Source organism: Mauremys reevesii, linkage group 3, assembly GCF_016161935.1.
Source record: "Mauremys reevesii isolate NIE-2019 linkage group 3, ASM1616193v1, whole genome shotgun sequence".
Classification (NCBI taxonomy): domain Eukaryota; kingdom Metazoa; phylum Chordata; order Testudines; family Geoemydidae; genus Mauremys; species Mauremys reevesii.
Genome location: NC_052625.1, coordinates 127,303,782 through 127,325,650, shown reverse-complemented (window position 1 = coordinate 127,325,650; position 21,869 = coordinate 127,303,782). Strand labels below are relative to the sequence as shown.

At 42.0% G+C, this 21,869-nt stretch overlaps 1 protein-coding gene across 2 annotated transcripts in view; it reads left to right on the top strand.

The window, feature by feature from the left end:
* The window catches only part of FIG4 (FIG4 phosphoinositide 5-phosphatase), a 163,682-nt gene that overhangs the window by 29,941 nt on the left and 111,872 nt on the right, over positions 1–21,869 (top strand). For both annotated transcript variants that reach the window (XR_005595880.1, XM_039529156.1), the window contains exons 2-3: positions 17,971–18,069; positions 20,316–20,439. Coding sequence is in view for 1 of the 2 variants with exons in the window: in XM_039529156.1 (XP_039385090.1) it covers positions 17,971–18,069; positions 20,316–20,439 (223 nt within the window). In the remaining variant the exon portion in view is untranslated. The remainder of the gene's footprint in view (positions 1–17,970; positions 18,070–20,315; positions 20,440–21,869) is intronic.

Genomic DNA, 21,869 nt, shown 5'->3' with positions numbered 1-21,869 from the left:
AACATCTGCCCAGAGTTGGCCTTTGGCGCTCTTGAAGCCTTTGGTTGGTGGTTTGGTTTTGGTTGGCTGGTTGGTGTTGGTTGGTTGGTTTTGTTTATTTGTAGGCGTTCCTCAGCATAGCCTCAATGACCCTCCCCAAAATCCCTTAGCTGTCTCTTTTGTCTCTACTTATTGCCTCGCTAGCTGTTGTTATTGTCTTTAAGACTCTTCCCTGTCCTATACATCTGACAGGATTAAAATAGTAATACAGCCGGTATTTTCCCTTTCTTATCACATTAATTTCTTTCCAATAGGTACTCTTTTTTTTTTTATAGTCAGGAATATTCATTTGAAGGATTAAATCTTCTACCAGTCTTGACAGATATCTTTTGTCTTTTGTGGGATTCCTAGGATGTGAGATGTTCCATGCTCTTTCCTTACATTACCTCTACTCACCTAAAAATTAATTCAACTACTCACCAATGGAAATGGAAAACTATCTGGTGAGCAGGAGAGCTCAAATCATCAGTTTCTTCAGAAGCTGGCTGCTTTTTTTAATTAAGTTTCCAGCCTTTACGATTCCAAAGAGAACCTTCTAAATGTAAATGAGTACAGGGTTGTTCTTTCTCAGTCTTCAGATAGACAGCTCTCTGCCATCGTTCCCAAGCCTCTGTTGCTGTTCTGAAGCAGCAGTCGTGTTGTACTTAAAGTACCGCACAGGATCTCTTCAGGGAGAATAAGGCAGAACGCCACATTTATTAGTAATACATGTATTAATTAATATTGTATTATACGCCTATGATTTATATGTAGTATACACACACACACACTCTGTCTTGTTGTTGTTACCAACTAGTTGCTCTCCTTAACTGCACTGGCCAGGTGAGTTAGATGGGGGAGGGGGTGGAGCTGGGCTTCTGCCGATCCTGATCGATGCTTCCATGTTGACAAGACGAGACCCGGGGACCTGTGCAAGACACCTCACTTTTATAGCAGTTTCCCTCTCATTCAGATCTGTACTAGATTCAAAATCTGTGTCTCTGTCCATTGGTCCTTTGTGCTGCTTTCTTCTGGGTGTTGTCCCAATGCTGCAAAGAGGGTGTTTCCAAAAGAAGGTGCTTGCTTCTAACCTTGGAGGCCATCAGTATGTCTGCTTGTCTTTAATGAGCCCACTTGACATGTTTTATTGTCCTTGGGTCTGGCTCCCAGCCCCTCTCCAATGGTTGAGGCTGTCTGGAGGTGCTGCCTTCCATGCCTTGCTCATTAACACCTTGTTCATTCAACAGGGCAATTGATTAAGGGGGGGAGGGAGATTTTGTTCTACTGCTAGCAAAAAGACATTTTTTTCCTATCCTTAGGGGCTATAACATACCAAGGGCAATGCAAAGTTTCTACATGAGGCTTTGATACAAAGTTTCCATATACCAAGGCTCATCAGTACAAGGTTTCTATGAGGCTTTGATACAAAGTTTCATGAAAACAGAGGTCACACGTGGGTAGACCCACTACAAGGTTATATGAAGAGGCACAATATAAAGTCGTATGAAAATTATCAGAGATCTATCTACAGTCTCATAAAGAAGTTGCTATACAGAGCCCTATGGGCAGCTGTGAAACTGACAAAAATTGACTCACTCCACAGTTTCTTATGCAAGTTATGAACAGCAGTGCAGGCAATCATAGGGGAGGAGGATCCAAAAAAAAGAAACTTAGGGAGAGAAGTAGTGGTGGAGACTCCTTAACTTAACAGGAAGAAGGTTTTGAGATGTGGTTGATCACCTCTTCTTTCTTCATACAACCTTAGATCAGGGTATTTGTCCTGGACTTCACCCCTGGGGAGCATGCCATTTTTTTCATATTCACCTCTTGCTATAGTTGGGGTATTTGAGAAGTTTCAAGCCCTGTTTTGCCTGAATCTCTAGTCTTGCATCAAAGGTGTTCTCTTTGAACATAACATAACATAAGAACAGCCGTACCGGGTCATACCAAAGGCCCATCTAGCCCAGTATCTGTCTACCAACAGTGGCCAATGCCAGGTGCCCCAGAGGGAGTGAACCTAACAGGCAATGATCAAGTGATCTCTCTCCTGCCATCCATCTCCATCCTCTGACGAACAGAGGCTAGGGACACCATTCTTACCCATCCTAGCTAATAGCCATTTATGGACATAGCCACCATGAATTTATCCAGTCCCCTTTTAAACAATGTTATAGTCCTAGCCTTCACAACCTCCTCAGGTAAGGAGTTCCACAAGTTGACTGTGTGCTGCGTGAAGAACTACTTCCTTTTATTTGTTTTAAACCTGCTGCCTATTAATTTCATTTGGTGACCCCTAGTTCTTGTATTATGGGAATAAGTAAATAACTTTTCCTTATCCACTTTCTCAACATCACTCATGATTTTATATACCTCTATTGTATCCCTCCTTAGTCTTCTCTTTTCCAAGCTGAAGAGTCCTAGCCTCATTAATCTTTCCTCGTATGGGACCCTCTCTAACCCCCTAATCATTTTAGTTGCCCTTTTCTGAACCTTTTCTAGTGCTAGAATATCTTTTTTGAGGTGAGGAGACCACATCTGTACACAGTATTCGAGATGTGGGCGTACCATGGATTTATATAAAGGCAATAATATATTCTCAGTCTTATTCTCTATCCCCTTTTTAATGATTCCTAACATCCTGTTTGCTTTTTTGACCGCCTCTGCACACTGTGTGGACATCTTCAGAGAACTATCCACAATGACTCCAAGATCTTTTTCCTGATTCGTTGTAGCTAAATTAGCCCCCATCATGTTGTATGTATAGTTGGGGTTATTTTTTCCAATGTGCATTACTTTACATTTATCCACATTAAATTTCATTTGCCATTTTGTTGCCCAATCACTTAGTTTTGTGAGATTTTTGAAGTTCTTCACAATCTCCTTTGGTCTTAACTATCTTGAGTAGTTTAGTATCATCTGCAAACTTTGCCACCTCACTTTTTACCCCTTTCTCCAGATCATTTATGAATAAATTGAATAGGATTGGTCCTAGGACTGACCCTTGGGGAACACCACTAGTTACCTCTCTCCATTCTGAGAATTTACCATTAATTCCTACCGTTTGTTCACTGTCCTTTAACCAGTTCTCAATCCATGAAAGGACCTTCCCTTTTATCCCATGACAGCTTAATTTACGTAAGAGCCTTTGGTGAGGGACCTTGTCAAAGGCTTTCTGGAAATCTAAGTACACTATGTCCACTGGATCCCCCTTGTCCACATGTTTGTTGAACCCTTCAAAGAACTCTAATAGATTAGTAAGACACGATTTCCCTTTACAGAAACCATGTTGACTGTTGCTCAACAGTTTGTTTTTCTACGTGTCTGACAATTTTATTCTTAACTATTGTTTCAACTAATTTGCCCAGTACCGACGTTAGACTTACCGGTCTGTAATTGCCGGGATCACCTCTAGAGCCCTTTTTAAATATTGGCGTTACATTAGCTAACTTCCAGTCAATGGGTACCGAAGCCGATTTAAAGGACAGGTTACAAACCTTAGTTAATAGTTCCGCAACTTCACATTTGATTTCTTTCAGAACTCTTGGGTGAATGCCATCTGGTCCCGGTGACTTGTTAATGTTGAGTTTATCAATTAATTCCAAAACCTCCTCTAGTGACACTTCAATCTGTGACAATTCCTCAGATTTGTCACCTACAAAAGCCAGCTCAGCTGTGAAGACTGAAGCAAAGAATCCATGTAGTTTCTCCGCAATGACTTTATCGTCTTTAAGCGCTCCTTTTGTATTTTGATCGTCAAGGGGCCCCACTGGTTGTTTAGCAGGCTTCCTGCTTCTGATGTACTTAAAAAACATTTTGTTATTACCTTTTGAGTTTTTGGCTAGCCGTTCTTCAAACTCCTCTTTGGCTTTTCTTATTACACTCTTGCACTTAAGTTGGCAGTGTTTGTGCTTCTTTCTATTTGCCTCACTAGGATTTGACTTCCTTTTAAAAAGTGGAAGTCTTTTTATCCCTCACTGCTTGTTTTACATGGTTGTTAAGCCGCGGTGGCTCTTTTTTAGTTCTTTTACTGTTTTCCTTAATTTGGGGTATACATTGAAGTTGGGCCTCTATTATGGTGTCTTTAAAAAGGGCCCATGCATCTTGCAGGGATTTCACTTTAGTCACTGTACCTTTTAACTTTTGTCTAACTAACCCCCTCATTTTTGTATAGTTCCCCCTTTTGAAATTAAATGCCAGTGTTGGGCAGTTGAGGTGTTCTTCCCAGCACAGGGATGTTGAATGCTATTGTATTATGGTCACTATTTCTAAGCGGTCCTGCTATAGTTACCTCTTGGACCAGCTCCTGCGCTCCACTCAGGATTAAATCTAGAGTTGCCTCTCCCCTTGTGGGTTCCCGTACCAGCTGCTCCATGAAGCAGTCATTTAAAGTATTGAGAAATTTTATCTCTGCATTTCGTCCTGAAGTGAAATGTTCCCAGACAGTATGGGGATAATTGAAATCCCCCACTATTATTGGATTCTTAATTTTGATAGCCTCTCTAATTTCCCTTAGCATTTCATCATCACTATTACTGTCCTGGTCAGGTAGTCGATAATAGATCCCTAATGTTATATTTTTACTAGACCATGAAATTTCTATCCATAGAGATTCTATGGAACATGTGGATTCGCTTAAGATTTTTACTTCATTTGAATCTACACTTTCCTTCACATATAGTGCCACTCCTCCCCCTGCACGACCTGTTCTGTCCTTCCTATATATTTTGTACCCCGGAATGATTGTGTCCCATTGATTGCTCTCAGTCCACCAGGTTTCCGTGATGCCTATTATATCAATATCCTCCTTTATCACAAGGCACTCTAGTTCACCCATCTTATTATTTAGACTTCTGGCATTTGTGTACAAGCACTTTAAAAAACTTGTCCCTGTTTATTAGCCTGCCTTTTTCTGATGTGCCAGATTCTTTTTTATGTGACTGTTTATCATTTGATCCGGCCCTTACATTATACTCTTCAGTCCTCTGCTCCTGACTATAACCTGGAGATTCTCTATCATCAGACTCTCCCCTAAGAAAAGTCTGTGTCCGATCCACACGCTCCTCTGCAGCAGTCGGCTTTCCCCCATCTCCTAGTTTAAAAACTGCACTACAACCTTTTTAATGTTTAGTGCCAGCAGTCTGGTTCCACTTTGGTTTAGGTGGAGCCCATCTCTCCTGTGTAGGCTCCTCCCATCCCAGAAGTTTCCCCAGTTCCTAATGAACGTGAACCCCTCCTCTCTACACCGTCTCATCCACGCATTGAGACTCTGAAGCTCTGCCTGTCTACCTGGCCCTGCACGTGGAACTGGGAGCATTTCTGAGAATGCCACCATAGAGGTCCTGGATTTCAGTCTCTTCCCTAGCAGCCTAAATTTGGCTTCCAGGACATCTCTCCTACCCTTCCCTATGTCATTGGTACCTACATGTACCATGACCACCGGCTCCTCCCCAGCACTATACATAAGTCTGTCTAGATGCCTGCCTGGTGCGAAGGTTGCGGATCTCGCGAGGCAAGTCACCATACGGTTCTCCTGGTCATCACAGACCCAGCTATCTACGTTTCTAATAATCGAATCTCCCATTACTAACACCTGCCTTTTCCTAGAAACTGGAGTTCCCTCCCCCGGAGAGGCAACCTCAGTGCGAGAGGCAACCCCAGCACCGTCTGGAAGGAGGGTCCCAACTATGGGAAGGTTTGCCTCTGCTCCCATTGACTGCTCTGCTTCCCTGGGCCGTTCTTCCTCTTCAACAGCACAGGGGCTCTCTGAGCAGAGGTGGGACAATTCTACAGTGTCCCGGAAGGCCTCATCAACATACCTCTCTGCTTCTCTTAGCCCCTCCAGTTCCACCACCCTGGCCTCCAAAGTCCGTACATGGTCTCTGAGGGCCAGGAGCTCCTTGCACCGACTGCACACATATGCCACCCGCCCGCAGGGCAGGTAATCATACATGCAACACTCAGCGCAATAAACTGGATAGCCCCCACTCTGCTGCTGGGCTTCTGCCTGCATTTTCTCCTAGTTAATGGAAGGGTGGCTTACAGAAAAGGGTTTTGTATGTGGTTCGGTTTATAGATTTTAGGGGGACTACAGGGAAGGGGTTAGGGCTGGTGGGGGACTCCCACTCCCCTTCTAAACTCCTTGTTAGCAGCCCCTGGTCGCTTGTGCGTGGCTTTATAAAGCCCTGGCCTGAGTGAATGCCCCGCCCACTGATTAAGGCTCAGCCAATTACCAGAGGCTTCGAGCTTTCAAACCTGCCTCCAACTGCCAGCCAGAGCACACGGTCCTTCAAACAACCAACCAACCAAACAGACTGACAAACACAAGCTCAGCACACAGCAAGTAACCGCCAAACACAAATAAACACACACTACTATTTGCTTCTCCTTCACCTGGAGAACTCTCTTGCGAAACTCCCTGTTAGCAGCCCCTGTTCGCAAAGCTCCCTGGTCGCTTGTGCGCGGCTTTATAAAGGGTTTTGATATTTAAAGTCTTAGTCTCCTTGGACCAGGAATTTAAACTGCTTCATTGAGTTTTATTTTGTATTGAAAAAGTGTTGCATGAAGCCCTTGAAACAACTTCTTTTTATATCAATATATTTGTCTGAGAACTATATAAAAATGTTTTCTCTTGGCTTTGCATTTTTTTTCTTTAGGGTGTTGTCTTCGGAAGGTGGGTAACCTTGTGAATTATTAAACTGGAGCTGTGGCAGAGGGGACAGCATCATGTCTGTTCTGTCTCTAGATAATTTTAGGGCATCCTCCTTGAGCATATTACATGCTTCGAACAGGTCTCTACCTCGAAGCTGAATTTCTAAGGCCAAATTCTAAGCTTGTTCTGGTTGTGTTCCATTTGTAGATACTTGTTGTTTTAAATGCTTAATTTGCCAATCCCTGGGTGCAGGGTGGATTTGATTTAAATCACTAGTCAAGAAGACTCGATTTAATCATGGATTTCTACATAAAAGTGCATTCTCGTTGGTTGTTTTAACCTGAATACGTATTCTTCACAACTCCGAGATAGATGTAGGTTTCATTTTTAGAAGATACACACTATACATTAAGTGATTTATTTTGAAAACTTTTCAGATTAGTTTTACAGCTATATCAGAAGATGAGTGGTTGGTTATTTCATTTGCCAAAGGTAATTGAATCAGTTCCTTCTCAATGACTTCATAAATATCTCCAATTCAATAGATTAATCATTAATATTTGGAGGATTTTCTTGCCATGCTGTATTAGGAGGAGAACATCACCAGGCAGACATTTAAATTGTTGTTTTAGTTAAATAAAACAATGTTATGTATTCTGGATTTTTTTCTTCAACAGCAAACATATAATATTTTAACAAGCATATGAATTTTTGAATTTAGTTAAACATTCAAGTTTTTAAAAATCAGGTTTGTTTTTTGTTAAAATTGTTTTTAACTAAAATAGTTAAATGAAATATTTAAAAAAACAACCCAAAATTAAATTGACTGTCGCCAGGTCAACATGAGAAACTTAAAATATTGGCTTCTGCAGCTAACTCAGTCATCTTCACCTTAATTTTCCAGTTTGTTCATAATCTGGAAAAGAAAAACAAGCTTTCCTGCTTTGGTCCCAATTTCTCAATTTGGAATGAGTTAGTCCAAAGGAAGAAAATATTCTTTCTACACCGGCAGAAGAAGCTACTGCTGTTAAAAGTGAGATTATCACTTCAACAGTCTCTGAATCCAAGTGCTTAAGTGACTTCCACCAGTTCACTGGTGTGACTTTCTTTAAAATGTCATCAGCAAACAAACATGTATTTCTTGGTTCACCTTTAGCTCTGAAGTTTATTATAGTTGGCATTATGGAGGGATGATTGCTGGATGTCCATGTCATAGCCAACTCCTCTTCTTCAGCAGTTAAGGTTTGACTGGTACCTAGTATTGAGAAAATATGCAAGAAAATGAGCTGGAGATAGTGCTTGTCCCATTTGTTTTTTTTAATGCTTGTGATTTAACTCTGTCATTGCATATTTCTCTTTTTAGGATCTCACTCAGTTCCTTCCAAATTTCAACAGCGTCAGCAATAAAATAGCTATTTCCCTGCATTTTGTTCAAGGTTACAGAAATAGGCTTCAGGGTTCTCAGCTTGTGTTCAACATTTCTCTTAAGCCCAATGTTGAGAACTTTGCCTGTGACAATGCCATCTACTTTTTAACAATTTTGTTCACAAACTATCATCAGATTAGGCCAGTTGTTGATGTAGTGCTGAAAACAGTCCACTACTGAGTTCCATCGCATGTCTTGTGGGAGAGTTAGCTTGAGTGACGATGCGGTTCTGGCGGGACCCAACTGAGAGTGCCAAATCAGGACCAATTGCTCAAACAGGGCAGTCACAGCCCTAGGCTGGGGTTTTTCCACCTCTAAGGCAAACCAAACCAGCCAGACAAAAAGGACTTCGGTCTCACCCCACTGGCTAACCACAAGTCACACAAGCAATTTCCTTAGACACTCCAGTTTCCCAATATCACCACCAGTGCACTCGTCCTGGGGATAAATGGTTATGAAAACCAACACCCCAATAAAAGAAAAAGGTTCTCTTGATCCCAAAGGACCAAGCTCCAGACCCAGGTCAATATACACATCAGATCTTACCCACAAATCACGCTGTTGCCAATCCTTTAGAATCTAAAATCTAAAGGTTTATTTACAAAGGGAAAAAGGTAGAAATGAGAGGTAGAATTGGTTAAATGGAATCAATTACATACAGTAATGGCAAAGTTCTTAGTTCAGGCTTGCAGCAGTGCTGGAGTAAACTGCAGGTTCAAATCAAGTCTCTGGAGTACATCCCCCGCTGGGATGGGTCCTCAGTCCTTTGTGCAGAGCTTCAGCTTGTAGCAAAGTCCCTCCAGAGGTAAGAAGCAGGGTTGAAGACCAGATGGAGATGATGCATCAGCCTTATATAGGCTTTTCCAGGTGTAAGAACCTCTTTGTCCCCACTGTGGAAAATTACAGCAAAATGGAGTCTGGAGTCACATGGGTCAGTCCCTGCATACTTCGCTGAGTCATAAGGCGTGCCTGCCTTCTCTCCATGGGTCAGTTGTGTAGCTGATGGTCCTTAATGGGCCATCAAGCAGGCTAAGCAGAGCTAACACCAACTTGTCTGGGATATCACCCAGAAGCACATCACCAACTTGAAATACAGACAGTATAGAGCCAATATACATAACTTCAACTAAAAATGATACATGCACACAGACAGCATAATCATAACCAGCAACCCATAACCTGGTCTTAGACACCTTATACGACCCCCTTTACCTAAGATTTGGTGCCACTACAGGACCTTGGTTGCAATCCATGTTCTATATGGTCCCAATTTATATCAATAACGTCACAGCTTGGTTCCTCCCACTTTTTTCAGAGCACCTGCTGCAAAGTGTTTTTTATGGAAGTATTTTGCAATTTCAAAAACATTAGCCTTTATTTCTGGAGCATTGAAGTTTTTGACTAGGAGGTGCATCAAATGAGTACTGCAACTGTATGTTGTTAGCTTGGGACTCTCTTCACTCTTCTAAATTTCTTATCTTGGATACATTTGCAGCATTGTCTGTGACCAAGCTGTGTACTAGACATTTGAATTTTTTTCAGTTTGTTGTAGTTTTACTGCTACTTCTTGTCAGTATTCTGCTGCGTGTGCATTTCCTGATGTATCAATTGTTTCTGTAAGGAAGTCATTCCCCCTTCTGTTGTCACACAAGGACATACAACAGGGTCATTGGGGACATTGCTCCACCCATCAAGACTTAGGTCAACAATTTCACCCTCTAGACCTTTTGCACACTGCTCAATTTCTCTTTCATACACTTTATCCAGCAATTTGCCTGTGACATCTGCTCTGTTGGGTGGACTGTATCCTGGTCTTAATGACTGAACCATATTAATGAAGTTTGGGTTCTCAATCATACGGAAAGGAGAGTTTGTTGCATAAACAAACCGGGCAATTTTTTCATCAATTACCTCTTTTTGTAATCTGCTGATTCTTATCACAAACCTATCTATGGTGGTTTCTAGATGATGGAGATTTTTTTTTCTCTTTTTGCTACAGGTGATATACTGTGGCTATGTGACATACATGATGTGACTGAAACACTATCATTGGCAGCTAAACTCTGAAACTATAGAAAATGGTGGTGATCTTGAAGGTGGATAGTCTTCATAATCCTGTATGTTGAGGATGGATTCTCCTAAACAAAATAAGTCAAGGCAGTTATTTAATTATTATTACCATACTGCTCATTTAGTATTACCCATTGCATTCACTGAGACTCAGTACTACTTTAAAGGTGAAATTGTAAAAGGAAGATCTGCCTATTTCAACTATTTATTTTTTATTACAACTGTTACTCTATGGTACTATCATTTTAGATGCAACTATATTTTTTTGCTCAAACATAAGAATTCAATAATAGTCCAGAAGGAAGACAGGCAGTCCTTAAGAAAGAAGTATGAAATAAAAAAGTTTACCAACCTGAAGATCCTGCATGTTCAGACATGTTCCTTTCATCATCTTCAACACTGCTTCCTCCTGAGTTGACATGGAGAACAATTAATCACTGTCTTATTTATAACAGCCCTTAATATATATGAAGACTGTTATCAGGTCAACCCTCAGTCTTCTTGTCTCAAGACTAAATGTCTGTTTTTTTTTTTTAACTTTTTCTCGTAGGCCAGGCTTTCTAAACCTTTAATCACTTTTGTTTCTTTCCTCTGGACTCTCTCCAGTTTATCCACATCTTTCCTAAGGTTTGGCACCCAGAATTGGATGTAGTACTCCAGCTGAGTCCTCACCAGTGTCAAGTAGAACAAGACAGTTACTTTTCCTATGTTACGTGCGGCACGTCCGTCAGTACACCCCAGAATGATGTTAGCCCTTTTTGCAACTGCACCGTATTGTTAACTAATATTACATTTGTGAGCAACGCTAACCCCCATGTCCTTTTCAGCAGTACTACTGCCTAGCTATTTATTCCCTATTATTCCCTTAGAATAATAAAATTGTTTCATGATCACTTTAATCCAAGCTGCCTTCCACCTTCAGATTCGCTTTCAATACCTCTTTGTTGTTCCAAATCAAGTCTAAAATGGCTGTTCTCTGGGTTGCCACTTCCACTTTCTGAAACAAAAAATTGCTCCCCATACGTAGTATCAAGGTGTCTGGAGTGGCTCAGGAGCACAAATACCAACCTTAGGGTGATTGTGAAGCAGGGCATAAACCCCAAACTGTTTGTGAGTTCTATACTTAGATTTCAGCAACCAAGTATCAAGTGTGAATTTTGCAACCACTCTAACAGCCTTAACATGGAGTCACAGACAGGCCCCTGGGCTACTCTGGTCAGTCTTGCCACCCAGACAAGCTGGACTTTGTGATATATGCCCCTTCACCAAAAATCACAACAATATTCAGGTTACTCCCAGTCCTGAAGGACCAGTCACTTACTCCAGTTCAATTGCACCTTAGCTCCTATACTAAAGACAACACTTGTAGGCAGTCCTATAATAAATTAACTAAAGATTTATGAACTAAAAAAAAATGGTTATTTACAAGGTTAAAGCAGGTAACATACACAAATAAATTACTGTCTTAGGTTTCAAAACGTGATAAAGCTGCTGTAATATGAATGCTCCATATGTTCTCTAGGGCTTACCCAGACCAAGCACGGGGGATCCCTTGCTTATGTGTAGAAACCTTCCTCTCCCCAAAGTCCAAGCATTATAGAGATCCAGTTTCTTCCTGTTCTGGATTTTTATTCCCTTTTCCCAGAGTTCAGAGTGATGGGACGAGTCCACATTCACGTCTCCTATTCATGGGTGTTGCGGGGAGCAGTTAACAAAGTCTTTGTTTTTTGATGTTTCACAATGGCTCGTTTGGTTTCTAATGCAGATACTCAATATAATGTTCTAAATGAGATTACTACATGCAGCATCCTGCAAGCATTTCATAAAGTCTAAAAAATTAAACACATTCGTATACAATTAACATCTGTTCTAACAATGATAACATGCAGGTGAGCTAGACTGGTTTCCAGCTGTGTTGGACAGTGTTCAGTTGAGGCCTCAGTTGGTCTGCCACCTTGTCTATCAGCGTCCCAACATTCTCTTGTATGAGCTTTTTATCTCCTTTTACAACTCATTCACTCTCTCCCACAGGATTCCATGTAACTCTAGTAAAAGATTAAAAAAAAAGATTGCTTATGCCACCTGTCCTCTGTCCTCTTTGAGAAATGCCTCTATGTATATGGCACTTAGTTGCACTGGCCCTTGGCGCTCTAAGATATGATTTTTAAAGTGTATATGTGTGATATTCTTTCTGGGGAGTTAGTGAGTGAGCGTACACCACAATCTGGAACCCTCTGAATCTTATTGTGCCAACTGTGGTATTGGCAGAGTAAAGGCATTCCTGAAAGAGAGTAGCGTTAAAGTTGAATGAACAACCTTAACTGTGCATTTTCTGGTTTTCACAACTTTGAGTTTTGCTCAACTCATCATTCTGCAAGGGGATGACATACCACCACCTTTGACCAGGAAAACATATCTTGCTGGTAAGAGTTAGTTGTCAATTAGGCAGTTGTACATATCATGTCTCACAATTAGCATACTGAGTCATCCACTGCACCCCGCCCCCAGCTGTGCCCTGCTGGCCCTGGTACTGCACACCTCTCCAACCATGCCTCTGAATGCATCTCCCTGAATTCATCACTCCGTGGTATACAAACTTTTTTTTCTTCTTTTCTTGCTGTTACTTCCTCTCTCCTGTAACCTGACTCACATCCAGTGCCTGGAGAAAAGGACAACTATGTGACAGTAGAAAAGTGTTAGGGGTTCATGGTGGCAAGGATGCAGGAGGGTGAGTGTCTACTGCCAGTGCTGAAGGATGCAGCGGGTTTGGGGTCTACTGTTAGAGCTTCCGCTCCCCACAGCCCCCCTCACTGCAGCCTCAAACCCCTCTTTCCTGTTCCCTACTCCTTCAGCCCCTCCCAGGAAACATTTGATGTTTAATTATTTTCCCACCGAAGACTTTGATTATATTCCACCCAAAATAAATTTGCCACCCAAACTCGCAAAATGTGGCAACCTCCAGCCACTTAGCCCAAAACTCCTTTTGTCATAGATGTGGGGTTGTGATTAATTTATCCTTGTTTGTGTTAATTGAAGGGTGACCTCATCACAATCAAGGGGTTCGTGATTCATTTGGTCATTAATAGTTTAACAATACAAGACAGTAAAATAAAACCATTTTTTTTCCAGAGGGCAATGGGGCTGTAACTCAGATCACTAAAGCTACCCCAAACTCCATGGAGCACAACAATTTCACTGTTCAGATTTTAGAGTACAGTATTTACAAGAGTTGTGCTTTAAAGAATGTAAAATGGTGGTAATGGAAACCTGTAGCTTTTTTTCTGTATTGGTGCATACACAGTGCAAAAAATGTACATTTTCTTGAATACTCCTTCACAGGGCTTGTCTACACTTAAAACTCTGTAGCAGTGCAACTTCACTGCTCTAGCTTTTCAGTGAAAAAACTACCAACATTGATGGGAGGGGTTCCCCCATTGGTGTAGGTAATCCATCTCACTGAGCGGCAGTAACTAGGTTGACAGGAAAATTCTCGTGTTGACCTAGCATGTCTACTCTGGGGGTTAGATCAGTTTAACTGTTCAGTCAGGTGTGAATTTTTCACATCCCTGAGCGACATAGTTATACCAATTAGTGTTCCCTCTAATTGTTCCCATGCATGTGTGGAATGAATTTTATGTGCACCAATATGGAGGTGATGAGTGACGTATCACCTCCTTATTGGTGCACATAACAAAATTCATGTGGCGGGGTGGTGATGAGGGGTCCAGAGTGCGGGAGGGGGCTCAGGGTTGGGGTGTGGGAAGGTGAGGGTTCTGGCTGGGAGTGTGGGCTCTGAGGTGGGGCCAGGGATGAGTGGCTGGGGCTTTGGGCTGAGGTTTAGGCTTGGAGTAAAGGCTCTGGCTGGGGGTACGGGATCTGGGGTAGGTCTGGGGATGAGGAGCTCAGGGCTGGGGCAGAGGACTGGGGTGGGAAGGTGAAGGTTCCGGATGCGGGTGCAGGCTCTGTGGTGGGGATGAGGGTTTTGGGTAGCAGGCTGCCTGGGGCTACGGTGGGGAGAGAGGACTCCTTGCTGCTCTCTGTCCCCATAGCAGCGCCTGGGCTGTCGGGGAAAGGTGCCTCTCCCCACTGCGGCAGGTCCGGGGCTGGGGGAGGGGCACCTCTCCCTGTCACAGCCCTGAAAACCTGTGTGGTGCTTATTAGGCTGCTATGTGGCCGCATAGCTTAGAGGGAACTTAGATACCAACCTAATTTTGTATTGTAGACCAGGCCAGACCCCCAAAGACTTAGTGAGTGCCATGTGCTACCTTGGGTAAAACTTAACAAATTGAGACCATCACATCAATAGTCTGATCTCTAGCTCTGCACAAAAACAAACAAAACCCTAAAAACTTGTTAAAAATGGCTGTTTTTTCAGGGCTTATATCTCTGGAAACCCTGGCTCACAGGCCTCAAATTTTGGGTCACTAAACCTATGCTCCACCCTCCAGAGGCACACCACATTACTAAGAAATCGGACTAAGCACGTCCATTTTAGGGGACTTAAAAAAGTTGACCTTTTAAAATGTGACGATACCCTAACTGCAGTGGCACTGTCATGCCACTGTAATCACCCATGATGTGCTAAACACTTCACAGCAAAGACAGATATGATAGTTGCTTCAAAGAACTTAAAATCTAAATTTTACAAGTGAGGGTAATACAGAGTAGGGAGTAAAGGGCCAATGAGAATAAGAGTTGGAAGTGTTAAGATCACATGGTTTGTCAGTCCAGGCAAATGTGTGACTCGGTGGTTCTGTTTGTGTTTGCTGTATATAAAAATTAAAGTAAAGATATAAGGTGGCTAAAATTGATTTATTTGCAGTGTGGAAGCACTGTGTGGAATTGAGTTCTCAAGGGGGATTTAAATGAGGAGAGTTTGTTATGGCTTGGTGGACTATTGTAATCCTAATAGTAAAGAACCACATGCACACACTATGGCACAGTTCTGTAAGTGGAAACCCTTTTGCAGAGAACCATGAAATATACACTGTAATACCTAGCTACCAGGATACCTGATGGAGTCTTTTGGGGGGAGTAGAGAATGCTGAATAGGACTTTAAATTCTATTAATTTCAGTTTAAATATTTTGACTTAAGTTTGTGCGTTTGTTTTCAAAAACAAACTTTTTATTATCTTCATTGTTTAGCTCATATGAATTCTGACACCTGGGCACTATGTAAACCTTATTGTTGATCCCCCTCACACATCTTAAATCCATGTGACTGTTCAAGTTAAGAGCAAGGCTGAGTTAGAGCCACATGATTTCATCATGTTTTCCTACTAGGCTGAGTATTATTAAAAGCTACACCCTGTTGTGTTTAGGACAGTACTGATGGAAGGAATTAGCAAAACAAGAGCTTCCTACAGCAAGCCAGTCCTGTAATCTGCATTTACGGTTAATTACCCTAAATGTAGAAGATCATTCAATTTTAGTTTATCCTTTTGTCACGTAATGAGTACAATGCAAATGTTCACTTTCTTTTCACATTTCACTTAAGAGGTAGAAATACAAATATTATAAATAGCATTGTTTTTAAAAATGCAGTTCTTAATTATCAGTACTGTTAAAATATTTTTAAAGATTTGTTTTTGGATTAACATTTGAAATTTTGGTGGATCTCTCACTTTGTAATGTTTAGATCCTGGCAAATAGGCATTTTTAAATAAGCCCATATAATTTTTTAGAATAGTATGTAGAATGTTCTTAAATATAGATTTTTTTTTTGCCAGTGAAATCTATCCATCTGAATATTTGTGTTACCTGACTGATACTGTATTACTTCTCTTGTATCTTTTCATTTGATCCTACCCAAGGAATCAGTGTTTCTAGTTTGATCTTGGATACCTAGAGGTCCATCTTTTACAATGCTCTTCCCTCTAAGTCTGCCATCAGAATCAGATCTTAAAAATGCTCATCATTATTTAAATTAGCTATCATCCATGTTGAGTGTTCAGCATATACCAATGATGTGAAGAAATTCTTCTGGTGGTAAGGACTGAATAACATTTTAGTTAATCTGTGGGCTGAGGTGAGAGGGTATAAAACTGAAGTCATGTATTATTAGTACACTGTATAACTGCAATTTACATGAAAGGAAGTTTTTATGCAAGGGTGTAGTTTGGCCTTTTAAAATTAACTTAAGGCACCCTACTCCTGCCAGGCACTTTCCATGGGCAGATCTTTGCACTTGAAGTTCCTTAAAGGATCAAGTCCTAACATCTTAGTAACTCTTTTTTATTCAGAGACACGAAGTTGGAAAAAAAATGGACAACAAAGATACAACATTATTATTGCCCTTTAATTTCTTTCCCTCCATATCCTTCAGTTTCTCTTTCTGCATTTTCCCCTTTCTCTGTCGCCGTTTTGGTCTCTGAGTTTCCCTTGTCTTCCCCCCCCCTCCCCCAACCCCTTTTTGGCACTCTGACCCCCATATATATCAGTCAGTCAGTTTAGGTTCTTATACCTTTCGTGTTATGATGGTGTTGGAGCTGGTTGTCTCTATCTACAAGAAAGCACAAATACTTTAGATGTGGAAGACTACAGGGTGAAGTTGACTAGCATTCTAGTCAGTTTCTCTCATCACGTCTTCCATGTTTAAAGTACTTCACAGAGAGACAGATACTGTTTCTATTAAGCTTTTTAAACTGGGAGGCTATTTGAAAAAAACAATTGACTTTTCACCAGCTTCACCTTATAGCAGGGGGCAGACTTTTTGGCCTGAGGTCCACATTGGGTTTGCAAAACTGGATGGAGGGCCAGGTAGGGAAGGCTGTGCCTCCCCAAACAGCCTGACCCCTATCCGCCCCTCCCACTTCCCACCCCCTGACTGCCCCCCTCAGAGCTGCGACCTATCCAACCCCCCCGGTCCTTGTCCCCTAACTGCACCGTCCTGGGACCCCCTGCCCCCAACCGCCCCCCGGGACCCAACCCCCTATCAACCCGCCTGCTCCCAGTCCCCTGACTGCCCTGACCCCACTTGACAGGCTACCTGGGACCCCACGCCTATCCAACCCCGCCTTGTTCCTTGTCCCCTGACCTCCCCCCCCAAACCTCGGCCCCATTCAACGGCCCCCTGTCCCCTGATTGCCCCCCGGAGTCTCCCTTCCCTTATACAACCCCCACCCCACCCCCGGCCCCGGCCCACTTACACTTACCATGCTGAGCAGAGCCGCATGTCTGGCTGCTGCACCAGCTGGAGCCAGACATGCTGCAGCTCTGCTTGGCAGGAGCGCACCGCTCCGCTGTCCAGAGCGCTGCCCGCGGGATGGTGTGGCTCTGCAGGGGAGGGGCCAGGGGATGGCCTCCCCAGCTGAGAGCTCAGGTGCCAGGCAGGACGGTTCCACAGGCCACATAGTTTGCCCACCTCTGTCTTATAGCCTCGCCACTAAAGCGTGTGAGCAGGCTGCCTGGAGACTTTTCAGAGAGTTCAGTGATGGCTAAGTGGCCGGGGGGGGTGGAGAGGGTGGGACGGAGAGACGGACTCTTTTTTATGTAAGTGGCATTTTCCTTCTCCACACAGCTGCCAGCTTTTCTTTCTCCTGATTTAAATTGGTTTTCTTCCCTCTGTGCTGTGAACTGGAGAGTTGAGGGGCTTTTTAAGTGTTGGGGATTGATTAGTATTTTCATGAAACACATACAGAATGTACCTGAAATGCTGTTGGCTAAACCAATACCATTTACAAATTTATCTGATCTAATGAATATAGAGCTAATCTACAGCTATATAATGCTATTGTTGATATGTTTATAGTTTTGGGTTTTTTTAAATTCTTGTACAATATATTCTTTTTTTTTTTTTAAACCTAGCGGTATTTTCTTGTTGGGAGTAATCATGCAGAGACCAAATATCGTGTTTTGAAAATTGATCGCACTGAACCAACGGATTTAGTTATAATTGATGATAAGGTAAGTTCAGAACAGCTGAAATACATACTCCTGAGTATTTCACGATGCTCTGGATTTCACATGTATATGATTTGTTTTCTTCATAAACAGCAGATGTGTCATCCTACTACATCATACTTCCATGACACTCAGGGCTGGTCTACACTAGGAGGGGGGATCGATCTAAGATACGCAACTTCAGCTACGTGAATAGCGTAGCTGAAGTCGAAGTACCTTAGATCGAATTACTTACTGTCCTCACAGCGCGGGATCGACGTCCGCGGCTCCCCATGTCGACTCCGCTACCGCCGTTCGCATTGGTGGAGTTCCGGCATCGATAGGAGCGCGTTCGGGATCGATATATCGCATCTAGATGAGACGCGATATATTGATCCCCGAGAAATCGATTGCTACCCGCCGATACGGCTGGTAGTGAAGACGTACCCTCAGTTTCTGTTAGCTGTGCAGTTTCTCCTAATGTCAAGTAATAGATGTGAGTTTTGTCTTATGTTCAGCTATGTCATTCTGAAATGCAAAATGAACTTGCTTAACTATTGCTTAGCTAAATTCTTGGAGTTGGTTTGAAATCACTTACACATCTGAAGCAAGACGAGCAACAGACAACAAAGCTTGGTAATGTACAGAATAGAGTAAGATGTGGTCCCTGCCCCAAGGATTTTATGGTATAATGTCCCAGCCCGTCAAAGACTTACACACCTACTTAACTTCATAAACATGTGTGATTACTCCCTTACTTTTACTTCACTGGGAATACTGATGTGTATAAAGTTAGAGATATGCATATGTTTTTGAAGGATCAGGGCATGAGGCTTCAGTCCTGCAAAGAGAACTGCCTGCACTGGGTACTGTACCATTCCACTCAGTGGAATTCTGTATGGACATAAGTAGGGCCCTACCAAATTCACAATCCATTTTGGTCAATTTCATGGTCATCAGATTTTAAAAATCATAAATTTCATGATTTCAACTATTTACATCTGAAATTTCACGGTGTTGTAATTGTAGGGATCCTGACCCAAAAAGGAGTTTTAGGGTGGGGGGAACCACAAGTTTATTGTAGTGTGGGGTCGTGGTACTGCTACCTCCTACTTCTGTGCTCCTACTGGCAGTGGCACTGCCTTCAAAGTTGAGCAACCTGAGGGCGGTGGCTACTGGCCGGGATCCCAGCTCTGAAGGCAGACACGCCATCATCAGCAGCAAAGAAGTAGGATGGCCTGGTATGGTATTGCTGCCTTCAGAGCTGGGCCCTTGGTCTGTAACTGCTACTCTCCAGCTGCCCAGCTCTGAAGGCAGAAGTGCAGAAGTAAGAGTGACATGGTATGGTATTGCCACCCCTTACTTCTGTGCAGTTTCTGGTGCAGCGTTGCCTTCAGAGCTCGGCACCTAGCCAACAGTCGTCACTCTCCATCCGCCAGCTCTGAAGGCAGCACGGAAGTAAGGGTGGCAATACCATGACCCCTCCCCTAAAATAACCATGTGACCTCTCCCAGCAACTCCCTTTTGGGTCAGGACCCCCAATTTGAGAAATGCTGGTCTCCCTCTTGAAATTTGTATAGTGTAGGGTAAAAACACAAAAGATGAGATTTCACCGGGGGGGGGGCAGATTTCACGGTCTGTGGTTCATTTTTCATGGCTGTGAATTTAGTAGGGCCATAGACATAAATGTCCACATAAACCCTAGTTCTAAAAAATAATTTCTCTAAGATGACAATTACAGAACGCAGTTAAAGTACGGAAAACACAAGGTGACCACGTGGTGGGATGTATGGCAGTGGCAGGCGTAAGGATTTTTCCCCTTTCTAATGGAAAAAAAGTCCTAGCACTTCAATAAATGGAGATGTTTTCTTAGAAATGAGGAGACAAATTAGGATAAGAAAATAAATAATTGTATCTGATAATTTAATAATTTGAATAAGACAAAAACAATGTTTAGTAACAAATACATTTTTAATTAATAAATAATTTAAAACAATCACTGTGGTGGACTAGGTGCTAGCTATCATATAGACTGCTTGATCGTGGACTCAAGCTTGACCGTGGAGATCAGTTCCCAAAATACAATTTTGTTTTGTAATCTTGACCACATATATTATGAAATTGAGAGTCAATAAACAATGGAAGCCATGATATTCTCTTTAGTCACTTTTCAGAACAGAACTATGCAATTAAATAAACACCACTATTCTATAATGTAAAGTAGCACTGATAACCAAAAGAATAAGTTAAATATGCATTTATATTTTCAGCATGTGTACACACAACAAGAGGTGAGGGAACTTCTTGGCCGCCTAGATCTGGGAAATAGAACAAAGATTGGACAGAAGGGCTCCTCTGGGTTATCTCGAGCTGTCTCTGCTTTCGGTGTCGTAGGTAATCACCTTGTTATTTCTTTGGTATATTTTTTCAGAAAGTATAACTCGGAGCACAAGTGGTAATTGCAGCACTTTTCACCAGTCAGAATATTATCCACTCTACGCATGATTGTGTAGTAAAGTAAGAAATATTAACGAAGTACACTTTTTTGTACTTTTTACAATGACTTTATAGGTGTTGCTTGTATCACACTTACCCAGGCATGAGGAATCAATGAGAGAGCTGGATTTAAATGTCAAGTCCATGTGTCATTTGATCTCAACAGCATCCCAACCAGGAATGAATCAGCATTTAAGCAGCACTGGAATTTGGTCCTTACTTTAGTCTGCCAGAGCCTGAATCTTTTAGATTTCATGATATGCTGCTAGTCTTATCTCTCCTCTCTGCAGTGTTCACTCTTAGTAAGAGGAATGAGAGCAGAATCATAGCATCGTAGGACTGGGAGGGACCTCAAGAGGTCACCTAGTCCAGTCCTCTGCACTCATGGCAGGACTAAGTATTGTTTAGACCATCTCTGACAGGTGTTTGTCTAACCTGCTCTTAAAAATCTCAAATTATGGAGATTCCACAACTTCCAAAAGCAAATTATTCCAGTGCTTAACTACCCTGACAGTTGGGAAATTTTTCCTAACGTACAGCCTAAACCTTGCCGCAATTTAAGCCCATTGCTTCTTGTCCTATCCTGAGAGGTCAACAAGAACAATTTACCTCCCTCCTCCTTGTAATAACCCTTTTATGTACTAACTGTCATGTCCCCTGTCAGTCTTCTCTTCTCCAGACAAAATTCTGATAACAATCTCAGTAAATACCTTGTTGATGCCCAAAAATTCCAAAATTTATTGGACTGTTTCTTATCCAAGTATGATGTGACAGTCCATTCAGTTAGACAGTGACCTTGTTTACTCAGAATTCTGCAACATGCCTTGGTCATTCATATAAATACACATTTTTTCATCATAGGAAAGTTGAATTGCCATAGCTAGTCAGCTAGTGGTTCGTTAGTCTGGAATATTATTTCCAGATGCTTTTGAAGACACACTCTCTCTCTCTCTCTCTCTCTCTCTCTCCCCCCCCCATCCATCCACAGATGTTAGCATAAGGTTTATAGTTCTTATTTTTATACTCCTTATTTCTCACTTCAAGCCATTGATTTTTGTCTCTTTTTAAATTGTAAGTTTTATGAAAATTGTAACTGTAAAATTTTAGTTCATGCATAAAAATGCAACTTTTTTGGCAGATTGTATAACAGATCATTTTAAAAAAAAATCAAAGGGCAACTTCTGATTTACGTATTGGTGAGAGGGTTTTTTGAAAATTAGTGAATGTGTGCTCCGCAAACATATAGGCATTCAGTTCTCTGAAAGAGGTTTACTAAACAGCAGGAAAGTTCAGTGTTCTGGAGGAAATCTAAGTAATCTCATCTCTCC